This window comes from Sylvia atricapilla, chromosome 20 (genome assembly GCF_009819655.1).
Source record: "Sylvia atricapilla isolate bSylAtr1 chromosome 20, bSylAtr1.pri, whole genome shotgun sequence".
Lineage (NCBI taxonomy): Eukaryota > Metazoa > Chordata > Aves > Passeriformes > Sylviidae > Sylvia > Sylvia atricapilla.
In genome coordinates, this window is record NC_089159.1 from 4,841,894 (window position 1) to 4,865,062 (window position 23,169).

A 23,169-nucleotide genomic window follows, 5' to 3' on the forward strand; every position below is an offset into this window, starting at 1 on the left:
GCCGTGCAGAGTGCCCGGGTCCGTCCAGCGCTGCGCTGCTGAGCCGGGGCAGCACCGCGGGAAGGCCCTTGGGAGGCTCGGGGGACTTTCTGCCCGGCCCTTCTGCTTCTTTCTGGTTTTGCTGAAGTCAGGCTGGAGGCCAGCGGGATTGTGGCTTGGGGGAGGTGAGATGTGCCTGGGGATATTGCCGTGGCTCCAGGGCTTGACAGCCTGAACCTTTGCCTTCCAGGTCCCTCCCTCGGAGTCGGTCTGCTACTTCCTTCCAGTGTGGGAATTGATCGGCTGAAGTTATGCGTTTGACCCGCAAGAGCCACGCTGCCGGTGCTTCGGGGATCTTGTGAACTGCAACGGGAAAGGAGGTAAAATCTCTCTGTCCCCCCCAGCACCCTGCCCAAAATCCCCCGTGGGCCCTGCTCGGGTGTCTTGGAGTGGGTGAGGAGCAGCCGGGGGTGCTCAGCCTGGAGGAAAGGAGGCTCAGGGGGGACCTTCTCACTTTCTGCCACTGCCTGAAAGGAAATTGTAGCCAGGTACAGCTGACTAGACAGGAGGAGATGGCCTCAAGTTATGCCAGGGGAGGTTTAGTTGGATATTAGGAAAAATCTCTTCGCTGAAAGAGTTGTCAGGGTGCTTAGGGCAGTGGTGCAGTCACCATCCCTGGAGGATTTAACAGACATGTGGATGTGGCACCTGGGGACATGGGTTAGTGGTGGCCTGGGCAGTGCTGGGGGAGTGGTTGGAATGGATAATCTTGGATGGCTTTTCCAAATTAAACGATTCCATGAGTACTCAGAACTCATCTCCATGAGGATTTTTGGTTTGGTTTGTTGGGAGAGGGGAGAAGGACCATGGACATCTGGAGATGCCTTTCTAAATAGGAATCATCCTCCTAAAGCACACAGGCTCTCCCAAAATGCTCAGCCCCCCTTCCCTAGGGGGAGGGCACATTTGTACAGATAGGTACAGGGTGTGTGCTGCCAGGAGATCTGCTCAGATGGGATGGCAAGTGCCCTTAGACCTTCTCACTGTGTCCTTCAGTGGTATTTCCCAGTGTCTCACCATCACTGTAATGCAGCAGAGGAGCCCAGGGCTGCCACTGAGTGTTTCCTTAAAAAGCTGCATAATCCTCTCTGCCACAGCTTGGGGAGGTTTGCCCACCCTGTCTGGTGTCTCACCCAGCTCAGGGACCAGACCCCTGTGCCACTGAGGAGTGTGAGTCAGCCCTGGTCCCCATCCCTGTCTGGTCAAGGCTTTGTGGTTAAAATCACCTCCTTCCTCCAGTGTGAGTTCCTCAGTTGGTTCAGGGCTGATCCCCTGGGCCATCAGCTGTGTCCCCTCTTCTCCAGGACTGTGAGCACCCTCAGGGCAGTGTGCTCTTGTCCAGCCTCCTCTTGTCCTTCCTCCTTGGAGGTAGAGCACCCATCTCTCCAAGATGAGGATGTTGCTGCCTAATGCCTTTCCTCTTCCTCCTCCTCTTCTTCCCAGCAGAAGCAGAGAAACCAGATGATGGTTGCACATCTGGCCCTGCTGACTCAGGCTGGCTGGGGTGCCCCAGGGCAGTACTTCCAGTCCTGGGGTTTCTGCATCATTCCCCTCCTGCCTGTGGGTGCCCTCACTTGACCTCAGCTGCTTTCCCTGCCCAAGGATGCCAGTGAGGCGGTGGGACACGGGTTGGAGATTTGTCCCTGGCTTGGTGATCCATTTCCTTGTGCAGGCAAAGGGAACCTGGGGGTCCTGCCCCCAGGTGTGCTCCCAGAAATTTAATCCCAGCTGGCTCCATCATGGAAAGGAGGGGAGAACATGCCTAAAGGGGAAAATGCATCCCACACCAGAGTTTTGCTGAAGGGAAAACCAGAGGGGTTTGGGGAATCTGCTTGCTGTCATGCAGGGTCTGGGTTTGGGATGAGACTTGACTGGAGCCCCACATCCATCCACACCCCCAGGTGAGGGGACAGAAGAGGGGCCCAGTCTGCATCCACCCAGGGTCCCACTGGAAAGATGTTTGTGCCCTGCTCCACTGGGTCCTGACAGCATTTGGCACTTGGACCCTGGGGACCTGGCAGCATTTGGGCCCTGGGGCAGGGGAGGGGCTGCAGTGGCACCCCAGAACCCTGCCAAGAGGGATGGCAAAGTTGGACACAGCCTGTGGATCCCTCTGGTGTGGTCATGGCCACGCTACGGAGCTCTGCCTGCCCAGGAGCATCCCTGCACAGTGAAGAGAAAAAGGATATTTGAGGTTGGATCTCCAGCCAGGGTTGGCAGCTGTAACAGGGTGTTTTGGCATCATCTGGTTAAGGGAGGGGGGGGGGGTTCAAAGCCCACTGGAATTTTTATTTTGCTTAATACACCACTTAAGCAATTAGCAGTGATTGTAGCAGTCCTGGGTGAGGCGCTGGGTAGAATTGAATTTCCCCAGCTCAGATACCATTAGGCAGCAGTTTAAGGCTGTTTGCAGGCGGGTATGAGACAGTGATGCGTGTGGGGAATTAGATCTGCAACGTAAAAAAAAAAAAAAACAACATAATAAGAAAATTTCCTACAGAACTGTGTAACTTTATCTCGTGTTTATTATGTGCTGTAATTGAAAAACAATCTTAGGGGTTTCTCTGACCTAATGATGGGGGATCCCCAGTGATAACTGTGCTGGATCCGTCAGGATTTGCTTTGTTGAGCATCCACTCAGCCCTCTCTCTCCCAAAACAGCCAAAGAGCTCCTCCATGGCACAGCAATCCCCTGGGCGAGAATAATCTCTTTTAAAGAGTTTGCACTTGCTTTGGGGAGTGCAGTAGGGTTGATGTTGCAGGGCTTTATCTTTAAATCCGCCGAGTTTGGGGTGAACCCAGGGGAGGGGGCTGAGCAGATGAATCCGCAGTGGTTTGGCATTTGTGAGCCCAGGAAGGGTCTGCCCACAGGTACCAGGTCAGTGGTTAATGTGTAACAGGTGTGCAGGACACTGTGCACCCACGGCACACCAGCCTGGAGGGGGATGCATGGATGGGATGGATGTGCAAATAGTTTTCCAAGGATGAGAAGGCGAGAGGAGGAGAAGGGTTTTGTTGTGGGCTGAGGGGCGGAAGGAAATCGAGGCTTAGCGAGGGAAATGTGAGATTGCTTGCTTGGGGACAGGGCTTCTGCTGCTCCTCGGGGGAGGCTCTGCTATTGTGGTGGTTAAAAATAGACTTTGGACTGGGTAGTTTTCTGTGGGAAGCTCTCTGGCTGGAGACAGGCACGTGAGGTGACATCCAAGTGAGGGGGAATGGACAACAGCCTCTGACCTCCTTCACCTAAAGCTCTCTTTTTCTTAATTTATTTTTTTTCCAATAGCTTTTCCTTTGGGGCATTGAAGGGGTGTCTCTGCTTTATTCCCAGACACAGCACACAGCCTCCAAGCCCCAAGCTGCATTCATGATGCCCAGATGCACCAAAGCTTTGCTAATCATTGTCACTGCACCCTGGGGACCATGTCCCCATGGCTGAGGTGTCCCCCTGGTCCCACAACACCAGCAGGTCCCCAGTGGGTTGAGTGGCCTGGGTGATGGGCTGGCAGAGTGGCTCCCTGCAAGCTGGATGGAATTACTCAGGGAAAAGATTATCTGAGATCCAGTGGATCTTATCTATGAACTTGTCTTTATTTTCCAGCAGCTGTCAGCACAGGAGGTACAACATCCACTGTGGGGGATTTTGGAGGGGAGGGAGAGGAAATACCCTGTGGTATGGTCGGAGCAGTGGGAAATGATTTTACATCAGTAGGTTTTACTGGGGGGCTCTCATGGGCCCATCTGCTCATTTTCAGGAGCTTTGGTTCCTGTGAGGCTGGAATCAGGATATCACTGTTCTGGTGATATCCAAACCAGGACAATCACACAGAGCTGTGGGGACACCCTTATGTGCAAGAGGAGGAAAAGTTCATTTCTTGCCCATTTTCTCTTTGGAAGATAAATCACATCAGCACCTGCACCCCAAAACCTTGTCCTGGCCACCCAGCACTGTAGAGTGCTTTGGGGCATCCTTTTTGGGAGCTTGGGCTGGCCAGGGGGACCCCTCACTGGGCAGCAGAAATAGGCACAAGGAGCCTTTTCTCTCCAGAAAAATGTTTTCTAAGCTGCAGGTGGACCCCAAAGTGCATCTGGGCAGGGAGTTAAAGCATGCTCCTGCTGAGGGATTGGTTCAAGGCAGGTGGTTTGACTATAAAATTTGAGGCCAAAATGCTGTTCAATTAATATTTCAGTGGGATGGCCAGTAAATTGAGAGAAACAAAGAAATGTTTCCATTTCTGTCTGGTTCAGACAGGCAGTCTGATTTAAGATCACAATAGTATAAATGTATAAATAGTACATGGAGTGCTGAGGAGCACGGAGAGCAATCAGCCTCTCCCACCCCAGAGCTGTGACCAGGGGTCCAGGGGAAAGGCACAAGGCAGGTGAGCTCTGCTTTTGTTCCCCATGGTTTTCTCTTCCTCAGCTCAGCCTCTACATGCAGTTAAAGCTCTGGCGGGTCTCAAGGGCTGGGAAGGGTCCTCAGGGTGACAAAGGGAGGTCACTTGGTCACCTGCTTCAGCTCTCAGCTGTGGAATAGGAGGGAAATCAGCTCCTACACATCCCTCATGCCGGCGTGCTTGCAGAGTAGGAGGATGATTCCCCTGCTCCTCTCCTGCCATCAGTCCCTGGCCTCTCCTACAGCCAGTCAGCTAAAAACCCTTCCCGGTCTGAGCTGTTTTCCCTCTGCCCGGGGCTCCAGGCTCCCTCGGGAGCTGCCTGTGTGTCAGGAGCTGCCTGCCAGGAGCATCACCCCGGGGGGGACCGGGGGGTATCGCCTTGCTCGGCGCCCTGCTCGTGACTCGGGGATCTCCTCTGGCACGGCACGCTTAGGTCAGGCGCTTTTCTTGGGGGGGAGCAGGTGCCTGGGTTTCCTCATGTCATCCCTCCTGGGACGGGGATGACCAGCTGGGGCTTTGAGTGGCATCGATCTTGCTGGAAACCCGGCAGCCTTGCAGGACTGGGACAGCCGGGGCTGCGCTGGGATCTCCTTCTCCCGGAGCCAGGGATTTGCTGCACGCCCTCCTGCGCTGGTTTTTCCTTTCCCGTTGCTCTCTGGCGTGGTTTTCCCACGCAGGAGGGATGCAGGCAAAGGATGAAGGGATTCAACTTGCCTCTCACAAACCTCCACCAGACAGTGCTTTTCCCCGCTGAGTTTCGGATCACTTTGTCCCAGCCCGGCTGCGCTGCGCTGGGCGGAAGGGAAACATCTCTTTATTAGGGTTGTTTCCTTAAATAAAGCCATCGGAGGCAGCGCTGGGCAGGCCGTGCTGGGCAGGCTGTGCTGGCCATCCCATGACCGCTGTTGCGCATTCGGGTTATTTACACCTCATTAGATGCTGGTTCCTCCCCACGCCTCTGGTTCAGCAAATCCCAGTGGCTTTGTTGTTGCTCCCTGACTCCTGCTGCACCGGGGAGTTGTTTTTTTATGGTCTCCTGAGCTTCTGCTGACAGTTTAAATTTCATTTCTTCTTGAGGTCAGTAGCTTTGCTTTGACTTTCAGATTATTCTATGTGCTCCCGTCTCCCGGAGCAGGGGATGCCTCAACACACCTTGGGAGAGGTGTCCCAAATCCCTGCCAGCAGCTGGCTCTGACCTGCCATCCCAGCCTGGGTTTCCACTTGGCAAACCCCAGAAGTTCTTTATCTTTATCTTCTCTTCTTAGATCTTGACTCAGTTTCCCAAATGACAGAGGGAGCAGGCACAGCTCTGCCCTCAGAGGAGTCTGGGGACTTGTGCAGGTGGGTTAGGAGCCTGCCTGATGCCAAGGTTGCCACTCCATGGCTTCTTCATGCCAACAAACCACCCCATTTTATGTATTTATTTGTCTGTTCTCTTGTGTCACCCAGACCAGGGACTCAAAGCTGTGGCCCCTGAGCCAGCTCTGGAATGAGCTGATGGCACTTCCAAAGAGATCTGGCTGCTTAGAGAGGTGCCTGGAGCGTGCTGCAGCCCTCAGGAAGCTGGGCTGGCAGGGGATGGCCCCTTCCAAAAAGCAGTTGCAGATTTGCTGCTTATTTTCATCGTGAGCTTATTTTCGTCTCCGCTTCCACCGCTCTGCCCGGGGATGCTGTCTGTGGCATGATAAGTTATTTCAAGAAGTGGGGCAGAGCTGTTGGTATGGAGGGGAGTGCAGGCATCCAGATTAAAGGTAAATCTACACAGATAATTGGGAGCCTGCTTCCTGCAGAAATCAGGTGAATCAGGGGCGGGGATGGCTCTGCAGTCCCAGAGGCTGCCCTTAAACCACCCCGGTGAGTCCCAGGCTGTGCTGTTGGATCCTGACCGGGGGCTCCTGCCTGTGCTGGGGCAGGGGGGTTGGATATGTGGCACAGGGTTAGTAATCCCCGCCGCCGCCTCCTCAGACCTGCCAGATGTCTCTCCTCTAGGCTTCATTTTTATAAATTGGCCTTTTAAAGTCTGTCATCCCCATGCAGATGAAAGGAAGATGCTGTGATTCCTCTGCGTGCATGTCTCCGAGCCTGAGCCCGGCTGCCATGCCTGGAGCTCCTTCAGGCTTTTGGTTGGGGCTTTATCTTTTTTGAAGTGCCTTTTTTTTCCCCTTCTTGTGGTTTTTTTTTCCCTTAACCTCTCAGAGTCTGTTAGTTTGCCATCCCTTGGTTTCAAACAGGCAGTCCCTGAGCACCAGTCCCTGCTGGAGAGAGGGATGGGGAGCTGTGTTTTCCCCCAAATTCATGGGAGGGAAACCAGGAAGGCCTTTCTCTTCGCCCCATAAGCCCTTTCCTGCTCTTTTCCTTTTGCACCCTTTCCCTTTCCCTTGCTCTTGCTGTGACTGCTTGGATTGGCAGCAGGAGACTCCTTTTCATCTCCCTTTTCTCCCCAAGCCCAAATACTCCTGGCCCGTGGCTTGGTGCCAGGGCAGCTCCTGGGCCATGGCAGAGCTGGGGTTGTGAATTTTCAATTCAAAGGGCAGAGTCTTTAAATCCTCTGCTTGGTGATGGATGGATAATTAGGAATTTCATTTGCTGGGCGGGTAACAAACAGCTTTGCATTTTCTGCTGCTTTGCTGATGTCTCTTGGGGAAATTCAGACACTGCTTCTAAACTGCAGGGATGGGTTTTTTCCCAGCTGGCATGGCTCCCTGCTCAGGTCTCTGGGAATGCCCTGTGATGCTGGGGAGAGCTTTGCCAGGGATTTCTGCAGGGGCTGGAGCTCTGCTGGTGTTGTGGGATGTGAGGAGCCAGTGCAGGTCCATGTGTAGCCTGTCCTCAGTGCCTCCTTGGCACAGCCAGGGCACTGAGCAGCTTCCCTGCCTTAAAGGCGGGGGAATGCCACATGTATGGTGTTTCTGTTGGGATTTTGTTGCCTGTGTGGGTTTCTCCCTGTTTGAGAGCCACTTCCTGGGATGGGGCCAGAGAACTCATCTCCGTAGGGATGTGCTGGGGATATGGCAGTGAGCTCCTGGCCACAGCTCTGAATCACGGCCTTCAGGGCTGGGTCCTGCCTGGGCTCTGGGGACTGACATGGTTGGGGTCTGGAGGAGAAGGAGGAGGCCATGCCAGTCCCCAGCGCCCGCCCCAATCCCGTGGCTGGTGCCGTTCATCCGAGCAGTAATTAATTACTGGCCGTGTAAGCTGCTGGCGGGATACGGCGCGTGATTTATTAGCAGGAGTAATCCCTCGCCAGCAAAAGGGCTGCTCTGTGAATGGAGAGCAGCAAAATCCAGGGAAAGAGCTGCTCTGTGAATGGAGAACAGCAAAACCCGGGGGAACTGTCCTGCCCTTCCAGAACTGGATCCCACAGGCACAATCCCTGCCTGGAGTAGGGCAGCCACAGGCAGCCTTGGGCTCGGTGGTGGAGCCAGCTGAGGTGGATTTGCCAAACTGCTGCTCTTGGAGTGGAGGAAACAGGAGTGTCTGGACACAGAGACCCGGTGTTCGGGGTCATGGGCTCAGCAGTGCCCCAGCCAAGGCCCACCAGCACCAGCAGCCACAAGCAGTTTTGGCACTGGGAGGTGATTTTTGGCATGCAGTCACTGCTGGGGTCTCCCAGAGGAGGCTGTTCATGCTGCCCAGAGCCAGGCAGAGATTTGGGAAGTGCAGCATGAGCACCAAGCTGGAGTGTACACATGCCCTGCCAGTGCCACAGCCACTGGGAGAAAGACCAATGTGGAGGTTGGGCAAAGTGATGCTTCCCCCAAGGGCTCACAGGTCTGGTCTGCAGCTCCCATCAACTTCTAGTGTGCTCCTGGGTCTGGTTTCTATTCCTTTTCCCCTGTACCCCACGTACTCACTGGCCTCTGCTGAGAACCTGTCCTGGGTTATCTGTTAGCTGATGCTCATGGGGAGGGCAAAATCCCAAAACTGATGTGGCAAAGGATGAGGGCAGAAATAGAGGCTGGAGAAAGAGAAGGACCAGCTGCTGGGTGCAGAGGGAAGAGTGCAGCCCTGGGTACATACTTCCAGGACTCCCAGTGCTCCGTCCCCCGTTGGAGAGCTGTGCCATGCCCAGGCAGACACAGAGTGAGAGGAATCCTGCAGGCAAATCCCCTCGGGCTCCTCCACTCGGGGACTCCTTAGCGGTTTCATGAGAGATCAATAATGCTTTTGCATGGTCATAATCGTAAAATAAGTACAATTTATGGCTGCTGCCAGGGCCAAGATTTTTTTTTCCTAGTGGATGAGGTGGAGAGAGAGCGACACACAGACACTTTCCCACAGCATTTTCCTTTGCACAGATCAGCTCGGGCATCAAAAGGAATGACCCCCATTTTGGGGGACAGGGCGAGTTGTCCATGTCCTCATTCAGGGGGGGCAGGATGGCTTGTCCATGTCCCCATTTGGGGGGGACAAGGTGGGTTGTCAGTTTCCCAGTTTTAGGGGTCAGAATGGGTTGTGCACGTTCCTGGTTTTGGGGGACAGGGTGGGTTGTCCATCTCCACATTTGGGGGATCAAGGATGGGTTGTCCATGTCCCTGTTTTAGGGGACAGTGTGGGTTTTCCATGTCCCAATTTTGGGGGACAGTGTAGGTTGTCCATGTCCCTGCCACACTCAGGCCGTGTCCTCGTCCCACAGCCCGCCGGCAGGTGGAATGGGGCAGCCATGAACGGCGATGCCCTGTGCCAGGAGCCCTCCTCCCCGCTCCCCGACTGGAGGGAGTTCTGCAAGCTGCACGCCCAGGCAGCCGCCGTGGACTTCGCCCAGAAGTTCTGCCAGTTCCTGAAGGAGAACCCCCACTACGACACCCCCGGGGCGGAGACCTCCTTCTCCCACCATTTCACCGCCAACTTCCTGGACATCTTCAGCCTGGAGGTCAGCCGGGTGTTCGTGTCTGACTCGCCCACCAAGTACAACATCGTGCCCTTCGTGGGGCTGCAGAACTGCCACGTCCCCTACGGGCGGGAGGTCACCCCCAGGAAGGAGGAGACGTCCACGGAGTCTCTGGACAGCATGGACGCCCCGCTGGGCACCAGCCGGTACCTGACCCCTGCCCAGCAGGTGCAGGCTCACAAGGTCTCCTCCTACGGGCAGTCCCGCAGCTCGGAGGACGTCTCCATCCACGCCGCTGCCAAGCCCAAGTTCAAGAAAGGCTTCTCCCTGAGGAACATGAGCCTGTGCGTGGTGGACGGGATGAAGGAGATGTGGCACCGCAAATCCTCCCCGGAGCCGGGCGCCGAGGCTGCTCTGGGCGGCCGCGGCAGGGCCGAGAGGGAGCCGTGGCCGGCGGGGGGCAAGGAGCCTGGGGACCCTCGGGAGAAATGGACACACAAGCTGCGCCTGTCCAAGGTGCCCTCGTCCAAGGTGGAGCTGGTGGACATCCAGAGGGAGGGGACGCTGCGCTACATGGTGGCCGATGACACGAACTGTGTGGGGAGCTCGCAGTGGCAGAAGTGTCGCCTCCTGCTGCGGAAAGCCGTCAAGGTGGAAGGAGAGAGGTTCCTCCTGGAGTTTTACGTCCCGCCGAAGGTAAGTCCTGGCTTTTGTGCGCCGTTGTTTTAATGAGAAATTCAAGCAGCAAGTTGGGCTTTGCTTGGGGCTTTTTTTTGTTTCCACTGCTGAGCCGGGCTGAAAGCCAGCTCTGGTCCAGAGGGAGATCTGGTGCTGTGTGGATGAGGTGCAAATGGATGGGAAAATGTGCTTGAAACCCATCCAGCCTGTAGGCCAAAATGAACCTTGCATTGTTGGTGTTGGTCTGTGCCTCTCACCTTTTGAGAAAATATCAAACATGAGTTTAAACTCAAATGCATCTCTCTGGAGAGCAGCTCAGCATGGGTACAGATGGCACTGGGGGCTTCCCCAGCCCAGGAATGGGGCCTGGCTGGAAGGAAACAACCCCATATCCATGGTGCCCACTAGGGAGCCTGTGGGAGAGCTGGAGAGGGACATCTCACAAAGGCACGGAGTGACGGGACAGGGGAGAATGGCTTTGAATTGGAAGAGAGTAGGGATAGGTGGGACATTGGGGAGAAATTCTTCCCTGCAGGGGTGCTGAGACCCTGGCACAGGCACAGAAGCTGTGGTTGCCCCGTCCCTAGAAGCGTCCAAGGCCAGGTTGGACAGGACTTGGAGCAACCTGGGCTAGTGGAAAGTGTCCCTGCCCATGGCAGGCAGTGGAACAGGATTCCTTCCAACCCAACCCATTCCATGATTCTATGGATGGAGGATCTGATGAAGCCTGGCGTGCCAGCTGCACCAAAGAGAAAATAAACTTCAGTTAAAATGGAACAACTGCTGCTCTTAAAACATTTAAGAGAGAGCTTGTAGAGGGATTCCTTTTTTAGTGTATCTTGATTTGCCTCTAAAAATCAATTTTGAGATTATTTTATGGCAACTTTTATGAACATTGTCTGCTCTCCTGTTATAATCACACCCCACTTTGGTTTACAGCTTTCTCCTCTCATCCCATCTTGCTTTCCATCTGGCAAATGTAAAAGTGGCACCAGTCTGGCACAGCTGGAAGAAAACTGCTTTTTGCTTCAGCAGCCCACAGCTTTGTTTTCACATAGACCCTACAAAAACTATGGCCACATCTTTAAACCTTTAAAGGGAAGAACCCTCCCGGAGAGGAGGGGGGTGGAATGAGATGATCTTTAAGGTCCCTTCCAACCCAAAGCACTCTGTGATTCTAAGACCCTTCTCTGGCTCAGGGGTGAATTATCACCTTGTTTCCTTTCCTCTCCAAGCAGCTGCCGCTTCCTTTCTGACCTTCTCCTGTGCAAACACCAAGATGGAAAAATTCCCCAGGGATGGGCAGAGCCTTGCACGGCTGAGACGTGTCTGCAGGCAGCACTGGGGCTCTGGGGCTGGCAGAAACGAAACATCCTGCAAGGGAAAAAGCAGTTTCTGTTCTGTCTTGGATTTATTTATTTTTATTTCCCAATAAAAATGGGAACTGAGCCCATTATTGGTAACTTGCAGCCAGGAGCTCCTTGCTGGTCTCATCCCACCCACTGCACCCAAGGCACCAGGCACAGGTTTTGGTGACTAAATCTCATCTCTGCTTCCTGCAGCTGCAATGCTCCAAATCCTAGAGCCCTGGAGGGGACCAGCCCTGGAGAGCAGCTCCACGAGCTCCTTTGTGGGGATTTGTTATAATTAAAACAAATATCTGGGGAATTTGTTGCTCAGCAAACACTTGGAGTGGGAGGCATCAGGTCTTGCCTCCCCACCGAGGCTCCGGCGGGTGCCAGGGGCCCTGGGGGAAATTCATTTTTCTTTATTTTAATGTAATTAAAATTCCCTGCATGGCTGAGGCTGCTGCGTCGTAGCTGCTTGGTTGAAATGCTGCTCCTGTGCTGGAGAAATGGGAAACATCCCCCATCAGATAGCACAGCTCTCTCTATCAGGAGAGAGTTGAAAATGGAGAGAAATTAAGTGGTGTTGGCGGAGCTGGCACATCAGCCTGCAGTGGAGCAGGGAGGGTGGTTTGGCAGTTAAAAGCACCTCCCTGTCTTCCACTGGGCCTCCTCTTGGTTTAATTCACAGAGCTCAGAGTTATCAGGCACAGGAGGGAAATCAATGCTGTTTATTCCCCCCCCCATAATAACCACACGGGCTGAGCTGATCTTGCCTCTGAGAGCCCTGCTGCATTGTCCCCAGGGACAGTTTGATTCAATTGAGTGACTTTTTTTTTTTTTAATTCATTGATTTCTTTTCATTTATTTTCTTGTTTTTTTTTTTTTTTTGCCTTTTCTCAGGCTTCCAAACCCAAGGTGAGCATCCCACTGTCGGCCATCATCGAGGTGCGCACCACCATGCCCCTGGAGATGCCTGACAAAGACAACACCTTCGTCCTAAAGGTGAGAGCAGGGTGTGGATCCCTACAGGAGCCCCCTCTGCACCTGCACCCTGCAGTGCAGGAGGCTCAGGCCCCAAAGGGATCGTTGCCTTGGCTTTCAGAGCTGAGATGCCAACAGCACAAATGCTCCCCACAGGATCCCTGCCTCCTCCAGCTGACACTGGGGTGTTTTGGGATCAAGCTGTTGGGCTTTCACCATGGGATTTGGCTTCTCTGTGTGACCAGGAGATCATTTTAATCAGGGACCCAAGACAACCTGCAAGGGAAAATGCTGCTTGGTGCAGCTGCCTGTGGTTTTGTGGCTGCTGCTGTCCTGGATTGGTGACGTGTGGTGGCTGTTTCATTGACACAATGTGATGTGGTCTGGTTGATGAGGTGGCGTCTGGTCAAAGGTTGGACTTGATGATCTTGGAGGTCTTTTCCAGCCTTAGTGATTCTATGGGAACAGCTCTGTGGGGCCAATGAGACCCTGGGGATCAACCACGAGTCTGGGGGCATGGGCAGAGAGTGAAAGCCTCTTCAGAATTTTCTGTATCATGCAATTAATTAGCTCAGTGCTGCCTCCTCCTCAGCTGGAAGACAACATCTGCCATCTGTCATGGCAGATCAGGGCTGAATTTTGCAGGGTCTTGGACACCATGATGGTGATGGACCTTTGGAATTTGAGCATTTCTGTGTTCTACCTCTAAAAACAAACACCTCTCTCCCTGATGCTTCTCCCCAAGAGTGTGTGGCAAAGCAGAGTAGGAGAGGCCAGGCCTCCCAGCTGAATGAACCTGTTTGAAAGCTTAGATAACTATGAAAGGAAAAGAGGGGGGAAATTGAGCCTGGCTTTGTGAAAGCCTTGAAATCCACCTAGCCCCAGCACACATTCCCAGGGGAAATTTCTTTCCATCAAATCCAGCTCCTTGTCAAGGTCACACAACTTCTCGTGGCACCTTCCCTTCCCCAAGGGCTTCTTGCTGTTCAGCCTCAGCAGTGGTCAGTGTCCACCATGGGCACAGAGGCTCATTCAGCTGTTGTTTTCTGTGCCTCAAAGGCCAGCCTCAAGTGTCTTCTGTTCTCCATACTGACCAGCCCAAAGTCCTCCTTGCTTTCCTTGCAAGCTCTAGAGATGGAACACCTCAAAGTGTGCGTGGGGATGTGGCCCAGAGCAGATGGGAAAGATTGCTTCTCCTTTCTTCTTCCTCTCTGTCCAGCCCAAGCTGATGTAGTCCTTTCCTCACGCCACGACAATGATGATGTTGACTCACGCTCAGCCTGTGGGCTGGTGTTACTCTGGGATGATTTTTGCAGAACTGCTCCCAAGTCGTGGTTCCCCAGCCCACACACCCACGGCAATCACTGTGAGCCCAGGGCTCACCCTGTCCTTGAGCTGGAGGCTGGTTCCAGCTTTTTCTTCCACTTCAGCTTTGATAAGTTCATTTGAATTCTTGCCTGATCCTCCAACACACTTGCGATGTGATGTCATCCATTAATTGGTCAGGTATCCTTGCATCCTTTCGTCCTCATCACTGAGGGGCATGAACAGAGAGCCTTTGGTGGGAAGGAGCTGCTGAGCACATCCCTCAGCTTTGACCCCTGGCCATTGATAACCCATCAGCCACTGATCTCTGCTCTTGGAATATGGCTCAGCAACTACTTCTTGTCACGTTTTCTAGATCCCCTTACAAGCCCCACCTCAAATGTGTTGCATCAGTGTCCAAAGCATGTTCAACACGCAGGATGTGCCACTGCTTCTCCCTATCCCTGGGGCTGTCATGAGCATGAGCAGATGGGCTTGGTCATGACAGATCCCTCTGGGGGGTTTCAGCTCTGGGAAGCCTCCTGGGTGCTTGTCAGGGTTGGTTTCTCTGGTTTTTCTGCTAGAGGAAAATTCTGCACTTGCCCTCTTCCCATCTTCTGAAGCCAGACATGTTCTCTCCACTCCCACTGCTAACAGCTTGGTGACTGCTCCAGCCATTCCTTTAATGCCCTTCTAGAATGCTCCGTGCCCTGCCAGCTGGAAAATACCTGCTTTACCAGGTATCTCCTGCTTCTGCCCTGTCCTGGCTCTCACCCTGCCACAGGGGAATTGATCACAATCGATCCTTTGAGTGAGCTGAGGCAGCAAGCACGGCATGGAGCACCAGCCAAGCTTTGCTCTCCCCTCCCAGCTGTTGGCATAGGATGCTGTTCCCTTTTTCCCACATCTACTATTTTTCGTGGCCCATTTTCTGCCTGGGTCCTTCTTGCTGGGACATCTTTCTGCTCTCCCATTCCCCCTTTGCTGGCTGGACTTGCAGAGGGGGTGAAGCACCCTCAGTGCTGGGGTACTGAGGTTAGGTGGGCAAGCTGGGTGCTGTGCTTTCCCTTCCCATGTGATGTGGAGCCCAATCTCAACCTTCACACACAACACACAGGTTACGATGGCTGGAAAAGCCCCTGCCTGCTTTGGGGAAGCCACACTGCAATAGATTCTGCCAGACTGCCTAAAACTGAGCAGCCAGCGTGTCCCCAGAGCCCATCAGACACCAAGCACATGCCGTTTTTTCCATTGCACAAGCAGGTGCTTGCAAAATACCCAAGCCCTGCACGTGCTTTGCTTGCTGTCATGCTCTGCCTGAGTGAGCAGCCCCATCTCCCACGTCAGCTTCATGCCTTGCCCTCAAAAAGCCAGAGGAGATCCTTTCTTAAGCTAAACAAACTAGGGAGGAGGATCTTTGCTACTCTTCTGCACCTCTGCTCGGGACAGGGTCCAGGTCACTGCTCAGCCCCAGCCAGGGCTCTGCTCCCTGCCCTCCCTGCTTATTTTCAGGACGGTGATTCAGTTGTTTGTGATTAATTGAATTTGCTTGGAGGTTGTCTCAGCTGGCAATGCGACACCCTCCCGGAGTCAGGGCTGCTCTGCCACCTCGGGAACACGATGTTTAAGGCTCCATGAGGGATGCAGGGAAACCTGCCAGAGGCACACACCATCCCATGGCATCTGAGTCCACTGATGTGGAGTTTCCGGGTTCTGCCCAGCTCCAGAAAGGCACAGCTCCTTTGGGATGGACACTTTGGAGGCTCTTTTGCCTCCTAATTTTTTTTTTTTTCTCCTGTGAAAGGGGTTTCTCTCCCACTCTGTTACAATCAGAAGTCAGAAGCTTCATGGATCAGCAGGCAGAAAGGATAATGGGGGAGAGGTTTAAAACTCCTGGGGTCTGGCAGGGTTTTGGGGCAGAGAGCAGCATGGCTTCTGCTGTTACCTATGCAGAGTTTTGGGGGGACACAGAGGTGCCCCAGGAGTGAGGAATGCTGTCTGTGCTTGGGCATAGTGCCATGTACCCCAGTGCTGCCAGCCAGGTGTGTTTTTTCCATGGAGGCTGTAAAAACCTTGTAAAAAACCTTGTCATGCGTTTGCTGATAACAGTGGGGTGGGGTTTTCTCTGAGCTCCAGATTTGGTCAGGGGTCATCTGGGATGCATCTCTGTGGGTCAGCCTTTGGCACTCCTGTGCTGGGATAGGGTGGGGTGGGACACTGATCCTCTGGGTCACCCCTTGGAACTCCTGTGCTGGGGTGGGGTGGGACACTGATCCTCTCCTGCCCAGCTGAGGTGCTGTTCAGGGGCTCTGGCTGGGTTGTGGGGTGTGTTTTGGGGTGGGGGGCAGCACCCCAGCACAGCTGACTCCATCCCACATGGCCTGCAGGTGGAGAATGGGGCCGAGTACATCCTGGAGACCATCGACTCCCTGCAGAAGCACTCGTGGGTGGCTGATATCCAGGACTGCATCGACCCCGGGTAAGGATTGCAGAGGAAGGGGCTCTGTGGGGCCAAGCTGTGGTGCCTGAGCACAGGCTGTTACCCAGAGGCCATTTTTGCTGCTTGGGTTGTCACAGGAAGCGCCCAACTCACGCCAGCAGAGGTCTGGAGGCAGAGTTAGCAGCCTGTGTCTGCCAGGGGTGCAGAGCACTGGCCACCTTTTCACCCCTCTCTGCCCCACATCTTCTCAGCCTGGCAGAGGCAGGTGACCTGACAATCCAGACTCAAAGCAGGAAGCTCCAAACACCCGCCTTCTGAAGTTTTTATACCATATTTGAGCTGTTTTCCATGGGTTTTTTCCAGCTTAGCATCCATTATATATTTAAGATTCTTCTGGTTTAATTGATTTATTTGTGTTTCTATCACAGTGGCATCAGTGCTGTTATTTGAGTCATAACTCAGCCAAAACTTCTCATCTGCTGTTTCATGAGCACATGCAGCAAGTTCTGTTAGGGAGGTTTGTGTGCCTCGTGCTGCTGCCCTTCACCTGGCTCAGACAGGCCCAGCCTCCAGGGAAACCCTGGCACTGCCTTTCTTGGCACAATTTTGGAAAAACCAAGTGCCCATGCTTGTAAGCAGTGAGAACATCAAATAACAGAGGCTTGGAGAGGCTCCTGCTCCCTCCAGGCTGCCTTTACCCCCTCCTACTAGGGAGAGGCATTTGGTCACCATGGAGGCTGCATCTCACAGAGAGGATGCACTGGTGCACTCCAGATCTTTGCTCCTTTTGCTGTTTTCTGAAACCTGTAATTCACTGGCATGGATTGCTCAGAGAAGCTGTGGGTGCTCCATCCCTGGAAGTGTCCAGCACCAGGATGGACAGAGCTTGGAGCAGCCTGGGCTAAGTGGAAGATGTCCCTGCCCATGCTAGGGGGGTGGAATGCGACGAGCGTTAAATTCCCTTCCAACCCACACCCCTCTGTGATTCTGTAACTCCAGAAGCGCTGCTGAGCCGGGCTGCTGATGTGAGGCTGGGAAAAGGCCTTTTTTCCCTCACTCCATGTTTCAGTGCTGGTTTTCCAGCTGGAGTTGAGCACCACGGCCGTGCTCCCCTCGAGCCGCCGGCGTCCCCGCTCTGCCCCTGGCAGCCTCCCAGCCCTTGCTGTTTGCTTAGCACCCAGCGCCGGCCCGCTCTGGCCTCCGGACGTGACTGTAAAGCAAATAATAATGAACTCCAGAGCAAATAATAATGAGCTGTTTAATACACCGACACACACGCTCGGTGCCAAGAGCGAATTCTCAATCAGCTCCCCATGCTTTTGCCAAGGGCTGCGTGCTGGAGCCGCCGCGTGAGCGCCCAGCCACGGCTTTTCTGCAGAGCGCTGTTGGTTTTGGTTTCCTTCCTCCCTTCTTGTTTTTAACCGGCTGCAGCTGAATGACTCCCAGTGGCTGATTCACTCACTGGCCACTAAATAACTCGGCAGTTCACGGGGAGCTGTTGCCATCGAGGCAGCCGCTTCCCCGCTGCCTGTGCCCACGTGGCCCGTGTGAAGCAAGAGCAGCCGAGTGCTGTGGGCAGCTCTGGACTCTTGCTGGTGGCTGGGATAAAAATAGGATGTGGAGCAAGTCGGGTGATTGTGCAAGAAGGGTGCTGAAGTGCACGGGGAGGGCCGACAGCAGGGATGCTCTAAGTGGCTCCCTGGCTCTATTCCCACTCGCTGTCCTGCTCCTGACTTAGTGTTTTATGTCTTTTAGGGATGTAATTCCCATACGTGGGTAATTCCCTTTGCAGAGGGTGAAAGTGAAAGCGCCCTCGGGTGGAAGTTGGTGGTGGGAGGATGTGTGGGTGCAAAGCAAAGCACTGAGTCAAGGTGAGAGCTTTCCTTCCAAACCCAAAGGCTGCAGCAAAATCCTGCAGCTGGAACCGACGGGCATGACCTGTGCAGTGTGGGCCTTCAAGGGCTTAATCCCTCCCACGCTGGTTTCTCACCCTCAGAAAGTCATCTTTGGTGGCTGCTCTGCCTCTCAATGCTCTTGGTGCAGTGGCAATTCCTTGGGAAGAATTCAGGAGCAATAGGATGTGCTCTTGTATCACACTGGAATTTTGTTAGGCCGAGTCTCCGTTCCATGCCAGTGAGCAGAGGTGCCACATGTGTGTGTCTCTGTCTGTGCTCTCCTCCAGGGACAGTGGGGACGACATTGAGCTGGTGTCCTGTGCACAGGGAGCCTGTCTGCCAGGCAGGACTACCTCGTCCAGCTGCGAGTTCCTGAATGACGGTAAGGAACTACATCTGGGGAAGTCTGGGACTCCCTCAGAGCCATAACCTAGCCCTCAGGATTTCTGAGATCCAGGAGTATCCAACACAGTTGCCTGCAGGGCAGGACAGGCCCCAGCTTTGCCCAGTGGAGGTGAGTGATGCTGAGCCACAAACTCATCCCTCTGCAATTTCCCTTCCAGAGGCACCCAGGCCACCAGACAGATGTGCCCTGCCCAGTGCTCACAACGCTGCCATGGCCACTGCTGTCCCCGTGCCCCACGGCCGGGGCAGGGACTCCCTGGGGGAGCTCCTCACCCACGTCCCACTGGAAAACTTCCTGCAGACGCTGGAATCCTCCCCAGCTGCTGGTGGGCATCTCACAGGTACTGGGATGCAGGAGGCAGCCCCAGCACCTCCCTCTGGAGGGTGCACAGAGGGCAAGGAGGAGGGGGCAGAAGGAGAGGGGGGGATGTTGGGGTGCTCCCTAAAAACCTGCTGTCCCTGCGGGCAGGGGAGGACAGTGAGGCCGAGGCTGAGATCAACCTGTCTGACTTCCCCTGGTTCCACGGGACTCTGTCACGGATCAAGGCAGCCCAGCTGGTGCTCTTCGGGGGCGCCCGCAGTCACGGATTGTTCGTCATCCGGCAGAGCGAGACACGGCCCGGGGAGTATGTGCTGACCTTCAACTTCCAGGGCAAAGCCAAGGTGGGTGTCCTCTGCTTCTCTGTGAATGTTAGTGCCAGCCCTGCCCAGCACCTCAGGTTCCTTCTTGTTCTGTGGGTGACCCCAAAGGCAGCAGCTCTGCAGGGAGCTGCACCCTGGCAGGGCATCCCTCAGGACCCTCTGCCCTTCTGCATCCTCTCCAACCCCTTCTACACTTTCCCAACTGGATCAGTGCCTGACATGTGAGCATATGGATAAATACCCCATGGGGGCTCAGTGTAGCCTGGCACACCTTCCCCTGCCCTCTCCTTGCCTTGTTCTGTGTGCTGAAGTACACAGATTCACTATGAAAAACCAAGCACAAGCAACCACGAACACAAGTTTTTTGCTGGGCCCCTTTTCTAGCAGAGATTGCCTGCTCTTGTCACCTTGCAAGACGCAGGTCAGGTGGGCTAGAGGCTTCCCCATGCTGTCTGTGACCCTGGGATCAGAGCTTCAGCCACCCCTGGTTGTACCCAGACACCCTTCTCTGTATGTTTCCTTATGGTGTTCATCCTCAGGAGGGCTCAAACTTCTCCTGGGGCTGCAGCAAGTGAGGTTTTACAGGAAACACCCTGCAGCAGGGTAAACACAAGAGTGGGGAGAGAGGGGTTTGGAGCAAACCTCCCTTGACTGATGGAGGTGGCTCTTGCAGATTGCAAGGGTGAGTCTCACCCTGACGACTCCCAGCTCACCCCCTGCCCCTTGCACTTGCAGCACCTGCGCCTGTCGCTGAACGAGAGCGGGCAGTGCCACGTGCAGCACCTCTGGTTCCAGACCATCTTTGACATGCTGCGCCACTTCCACACGCATCCCATCCCTCTGGAGTCGGGCGGCGCGGCCGACATCACCCTCCGCAGCTACGTGGTGGCCCAGAGCCCACAGCCCGGTGGGTGCCAGGGCTGGGCAGGGGCAAGGACACACGGGGAAGGCTGGGTGGGGGCTGGGATGGACCTAAAAGGGATAAATCCATGGGATTCCTTTCCTAAAGCACTGCCCTGCTGATGTGTGTGGCTCAGGAGATGTGCCAGGGTGGGGGTCAGGGTGGGCATTGGGGACCACACAGCAGCAGGGCTGTGTCAGTGTGACCCCCTGTCCCTGGCTGTGGGTGTCAGTCCCCTGGCTCAGGCAGGAGAGGAGCAGAGAGGTCTGCAAGACTCAGAGTGGGAAGGAGGGTTGGAGAAGAACAAGGGTGGAAAGGGGGTGTAGGAAGGTACCAGAGAGGGAGAAGGAGGGGGCCAAATCTGCAGGCAGCACGGGAAGGGTCAAGCTCCTGTTTCCCTTGCAGACACCGGCCCCCCGCCACCCCTCGTGCCACAGCCACCGAGCTGCCGGGTCGACCTGCCACCTCCACACTACTTCTGCAGCACAGCACCCACGGGCCCATCAGTGCCACCACCAGCTGAGGGGGTGGCCGTGGCCCCCACTGTCCCAGTCCCCGCACCCTACCACCGCCTGGAGGGTGCCCTGGGCCCCCGGAGCCGCAGCGACAGCACCGAGCGCCGGCCAGAGCCCGCTGCCGCCAGTGCCGAGGACTACCACGAGGCTGACAGTGCCCGGAGCCGGACCCGGGCGGTGGAAAACCAGTACTCCTTCTACTGAGCCCCCCGTGCTGGGGCTGCATGGTGGGGGGAGCGGGGCAGCTGTGCCCCTCCCCGCTGCACCGGCCTTGCCACCTCCTCCTGCCACCACCAGTGACCCAGCCGGGATGTCCTCCTCGCTCCCTGCTGCTTTTGGGAGCTGTGTCAGCGGTGGGCAATGTCCCAGCTGGACCTGGCACCAACTCCAGGGTTGGGGCAGTGCTGGGGGTGTGGGAGGCTGAAAGAGTCAGTGCCATTTTAGAGCTTGCAGCCTCTTCTCCTTCCCTCCGGACCAAGAGCTCTGCCAGGGCTGAGCTGGGCTCCCTGCATCTCCTCCTGGGTATGACCATCGTGGGATGGCACCCGAAGCTGTGACAGGCTCCATCCTCCAGCCAAAACACCTTGGCATGTCCCCTCTGGGGCAAGAGCCCAGCATGGCCAACATCCTCCTGGCACCATCGCCCTGCAAACCAGCTGCTGAGGGACTCTGGCATTTTGGGATGAGCATGGAAATGTCAGATCTCCATGCAGAGACTCTCTTGACACATGTGGATCACTGAGAGGGTGCTGCTGCAGAAGCCTGAGGGTTTATCTGTGCTGGCTTTTGGGCTCCCTCTGGGGGACGTGTTTCCTACCCTCTGACAGAAGAAGGTTTTTGTCCAAAGCTTAATTAATGGCATTCAAGGAAGGGTTTTCCTACTGTCCTGCCTTTTCTGTTCCTTCATTTCCTTTCTCTCTTTGCTGTACCAACAGCGAATCCCTGGATAACCCTTTCTTCCTCATTTTTCAAAACCTAAGCTCTCCACAAGGACATCCAACCTTCTGCCTCCTCTCTGCCACAGCTGGGCAATATTTTGCATTGCTCAAGGCAAACTTTGGAAAATATGACAACACCTCCCCTTTCTATCAGTTTTTGGTCATTCAGGATGTGTGGAAGGGTCAGGCAGAGGCCAGGGGCTGTGTCCAGAGGTGAGGGACAGCTTTGCCTTGCAGGTAAAGCAGAAATAAAAACACTACGTTGGTCCTTTTCCAACAGGTCATGGAAGCCCTGAGGATGGTTTTACAGGCCAGGGTTTGTGCCTCATGGGGGCTGGGAGACCCTCCAGAAGGGCAACTTTGCTTGCAGACAAAGTGTTTGCAACATCCCCCTTGGTTTGGCTGACACAGCTTGTCTTACCCAGCACCAGGAATCCTGTCTCCTCATGTGACAGGAGTGACAGTGCTCACAGGACCTGAGCCAGGTGGCTGTGGAGTGTTTGGACAGGTCTTCAGGTAGAGCAGACCCCACCATACCCAGCTGGAAGTTACCACTCAGTTCAAAGAGGTACAATCCAAGCCACAACCTTAAAAAAGGGCTTGAATTTGCCTGGAATTGAGTTGGGCCAAATTTTTATTTATTAGGTGCCTTCTTTCCTGAGCTAGCAAAGCATGTCCCCAGCACTTGACTCACATGTGCCTCCTGCTTCAAGAGGACATGGGAGGTGTCTCCAAGGCTCTATGCCTTCTCCTGTGATGTGAGAGCTGCCTTTCTGACCCATAGATGTGTGAGAGGAGGCCTGGTGGATCCCATTCCTGCAGCAAATGCCACCTTCTCCCCAAACACACGGCTCTTCAGAGGGCAGCAGGAACGATTTGCTCTGTTGAGGGTGTTTCTCCTTCCTCAGGCCAACTAAAACACAGCTCAGAGGAGCAGGGAGAGGCTGGATGCTCTTGGTGGATAAGGGGAGATCTCCAGATCTGACATGGACATCATCACTCTGGTTCTTCCCTGAGGCCTCAAGAGTGGGATCCAGAAGACTGGATGGGAGCACTGCCTTATAGACCTTCAGATACTGGCTTTGTTTCTCACTCTCTGTGTCACAGGATAGGAAAAGGAGGGGGAAGCAATGATCTGCAAGCAAAAGATGTTAATTTGTAAATAGGGAAGAGTCTGGAAGAGTTTACTGTTGTGTAGAATAAATTAATTTTATTTAAAAAAAGAAAGAGGAGGGGGGGGGGACTTGTTAAATTGAGAACTCGAGTTCCGGTTTTAAAATAAAATCACTTGCAAAAACAACAGCATGTGACCAAGAGCTTGGGGCTTTGCTGGATTTGCTACAAAAAAGAAAAAAGAAAAAGAGAAGGAGGATGCTGTCATGTCTCATGTGTGCAGACCTCGTTGCTATCTCCAGGCAGCTGGGGCCAGGCTGGGTCTGAATCTGCCCGCTGGAGTGCACTGAGAAGAGAGGAAAAAGGGATCAGAGAGTTCTCTCTGCTGAGCAGAGGGAGGAGGAGGGTGGGTCCAGACTCTACAGGACAGGGTTTCCTCTCCTTCCAGTCTGTTATTTACTATGTCTGGTTAGTCAGTAGTGCAAGTCAGAATGGTCCATCCCCCAAGCAGCGGGATAATTGGGAATGAGCAGCCCTGGGCTGTGAAGGTGCCCCTCCCTTGCTGAAGGCCTGTGCTAGCATCTCCCAGCAGCTCCCCATGGCCTGGCATTCCCCCTCCTCTGCCTTCATCTCTCCTGGGAGACTGTGCCTCATGCTCTGACGTTGTATGTCTTTCTAGTGTGCTCTTTTCTGCTGAGAATCCCCTGGGAAAACTGGAGCATTGTCCCAGACTGTACTGTGAC

At 54.6% G+C, this 23,169-nt stretch overlaps 1 protein-coding gene across 2 annotated transcripts; it reads left to right on the forward strand.

Moving 5' to 3' along the window:
- Nucleotides 1–227: 227 nt before the first annotated feature.
- SH2B2 (SH2B adaptor protein 2) lies at nucleotides 228–21,909 on the forward strand. Of its 2 annotated transcripts, none has more exons than XM_066333209.1 (9): nucleotides 228–359; nucleotides 9,070–9,960; nucleotides 12,192–12,293; nucleotides 15,965–16,056; nucleotides 18,200–18,294; nucleotides 18,476–18,658; nucleotides 18,787–18,980; nucleotides 19,695–19,866; nucleotides 20,266–21,909. In XM_066333209.1, the coding sequence occupies exons 2-9, from the start codon at nucleotides 9,097–9,099 to the stop codon at nucleotides 20,577–20,579; spliced, it is 2,016 nt and encodes a 671-aa protein (XP_066189306.1). In that variant the 5' UTR covers nucleotides 228–359; nucleotides 9,070–9,096; the 3' UTR covers nucleotides 20,580–21,909. The 2 variants fall into 2 exon arrangements, with proteins under 2 accessions (XP_066189306.1, XP_066189307.1); XM_066333210.1 differs by having other exon boundaries at nucleotides 18,476–18,643.
- The last annotated feature ends 1,260 nt before the right edge of the window (nucleotides 21,910–23,169 follow it).

Coding starts and splice junctions, on each gene's coding strand:
- SH2B2 (XM_066333209.1), top strand. CDS start 9,097: ATGAACGGCGATGCCCTGTGCCAGGAGCCCTCCTCCCCGCTCCCCGAC. Junction 12,294..15,964: donor ACAACACCTTCGTCCTAAAG/GTGAGAGCAGGG, acceptor CATGGCCTGCAG/GTGGAGAATGGGGCCGAGTA. Junction 16,057..18,199: donor CAGGACTGCATCGACCCCGG/GTAAGGATTGCA, acceptor GCTCTCCTCCAG/GGACAGTGGGGACGACATTG.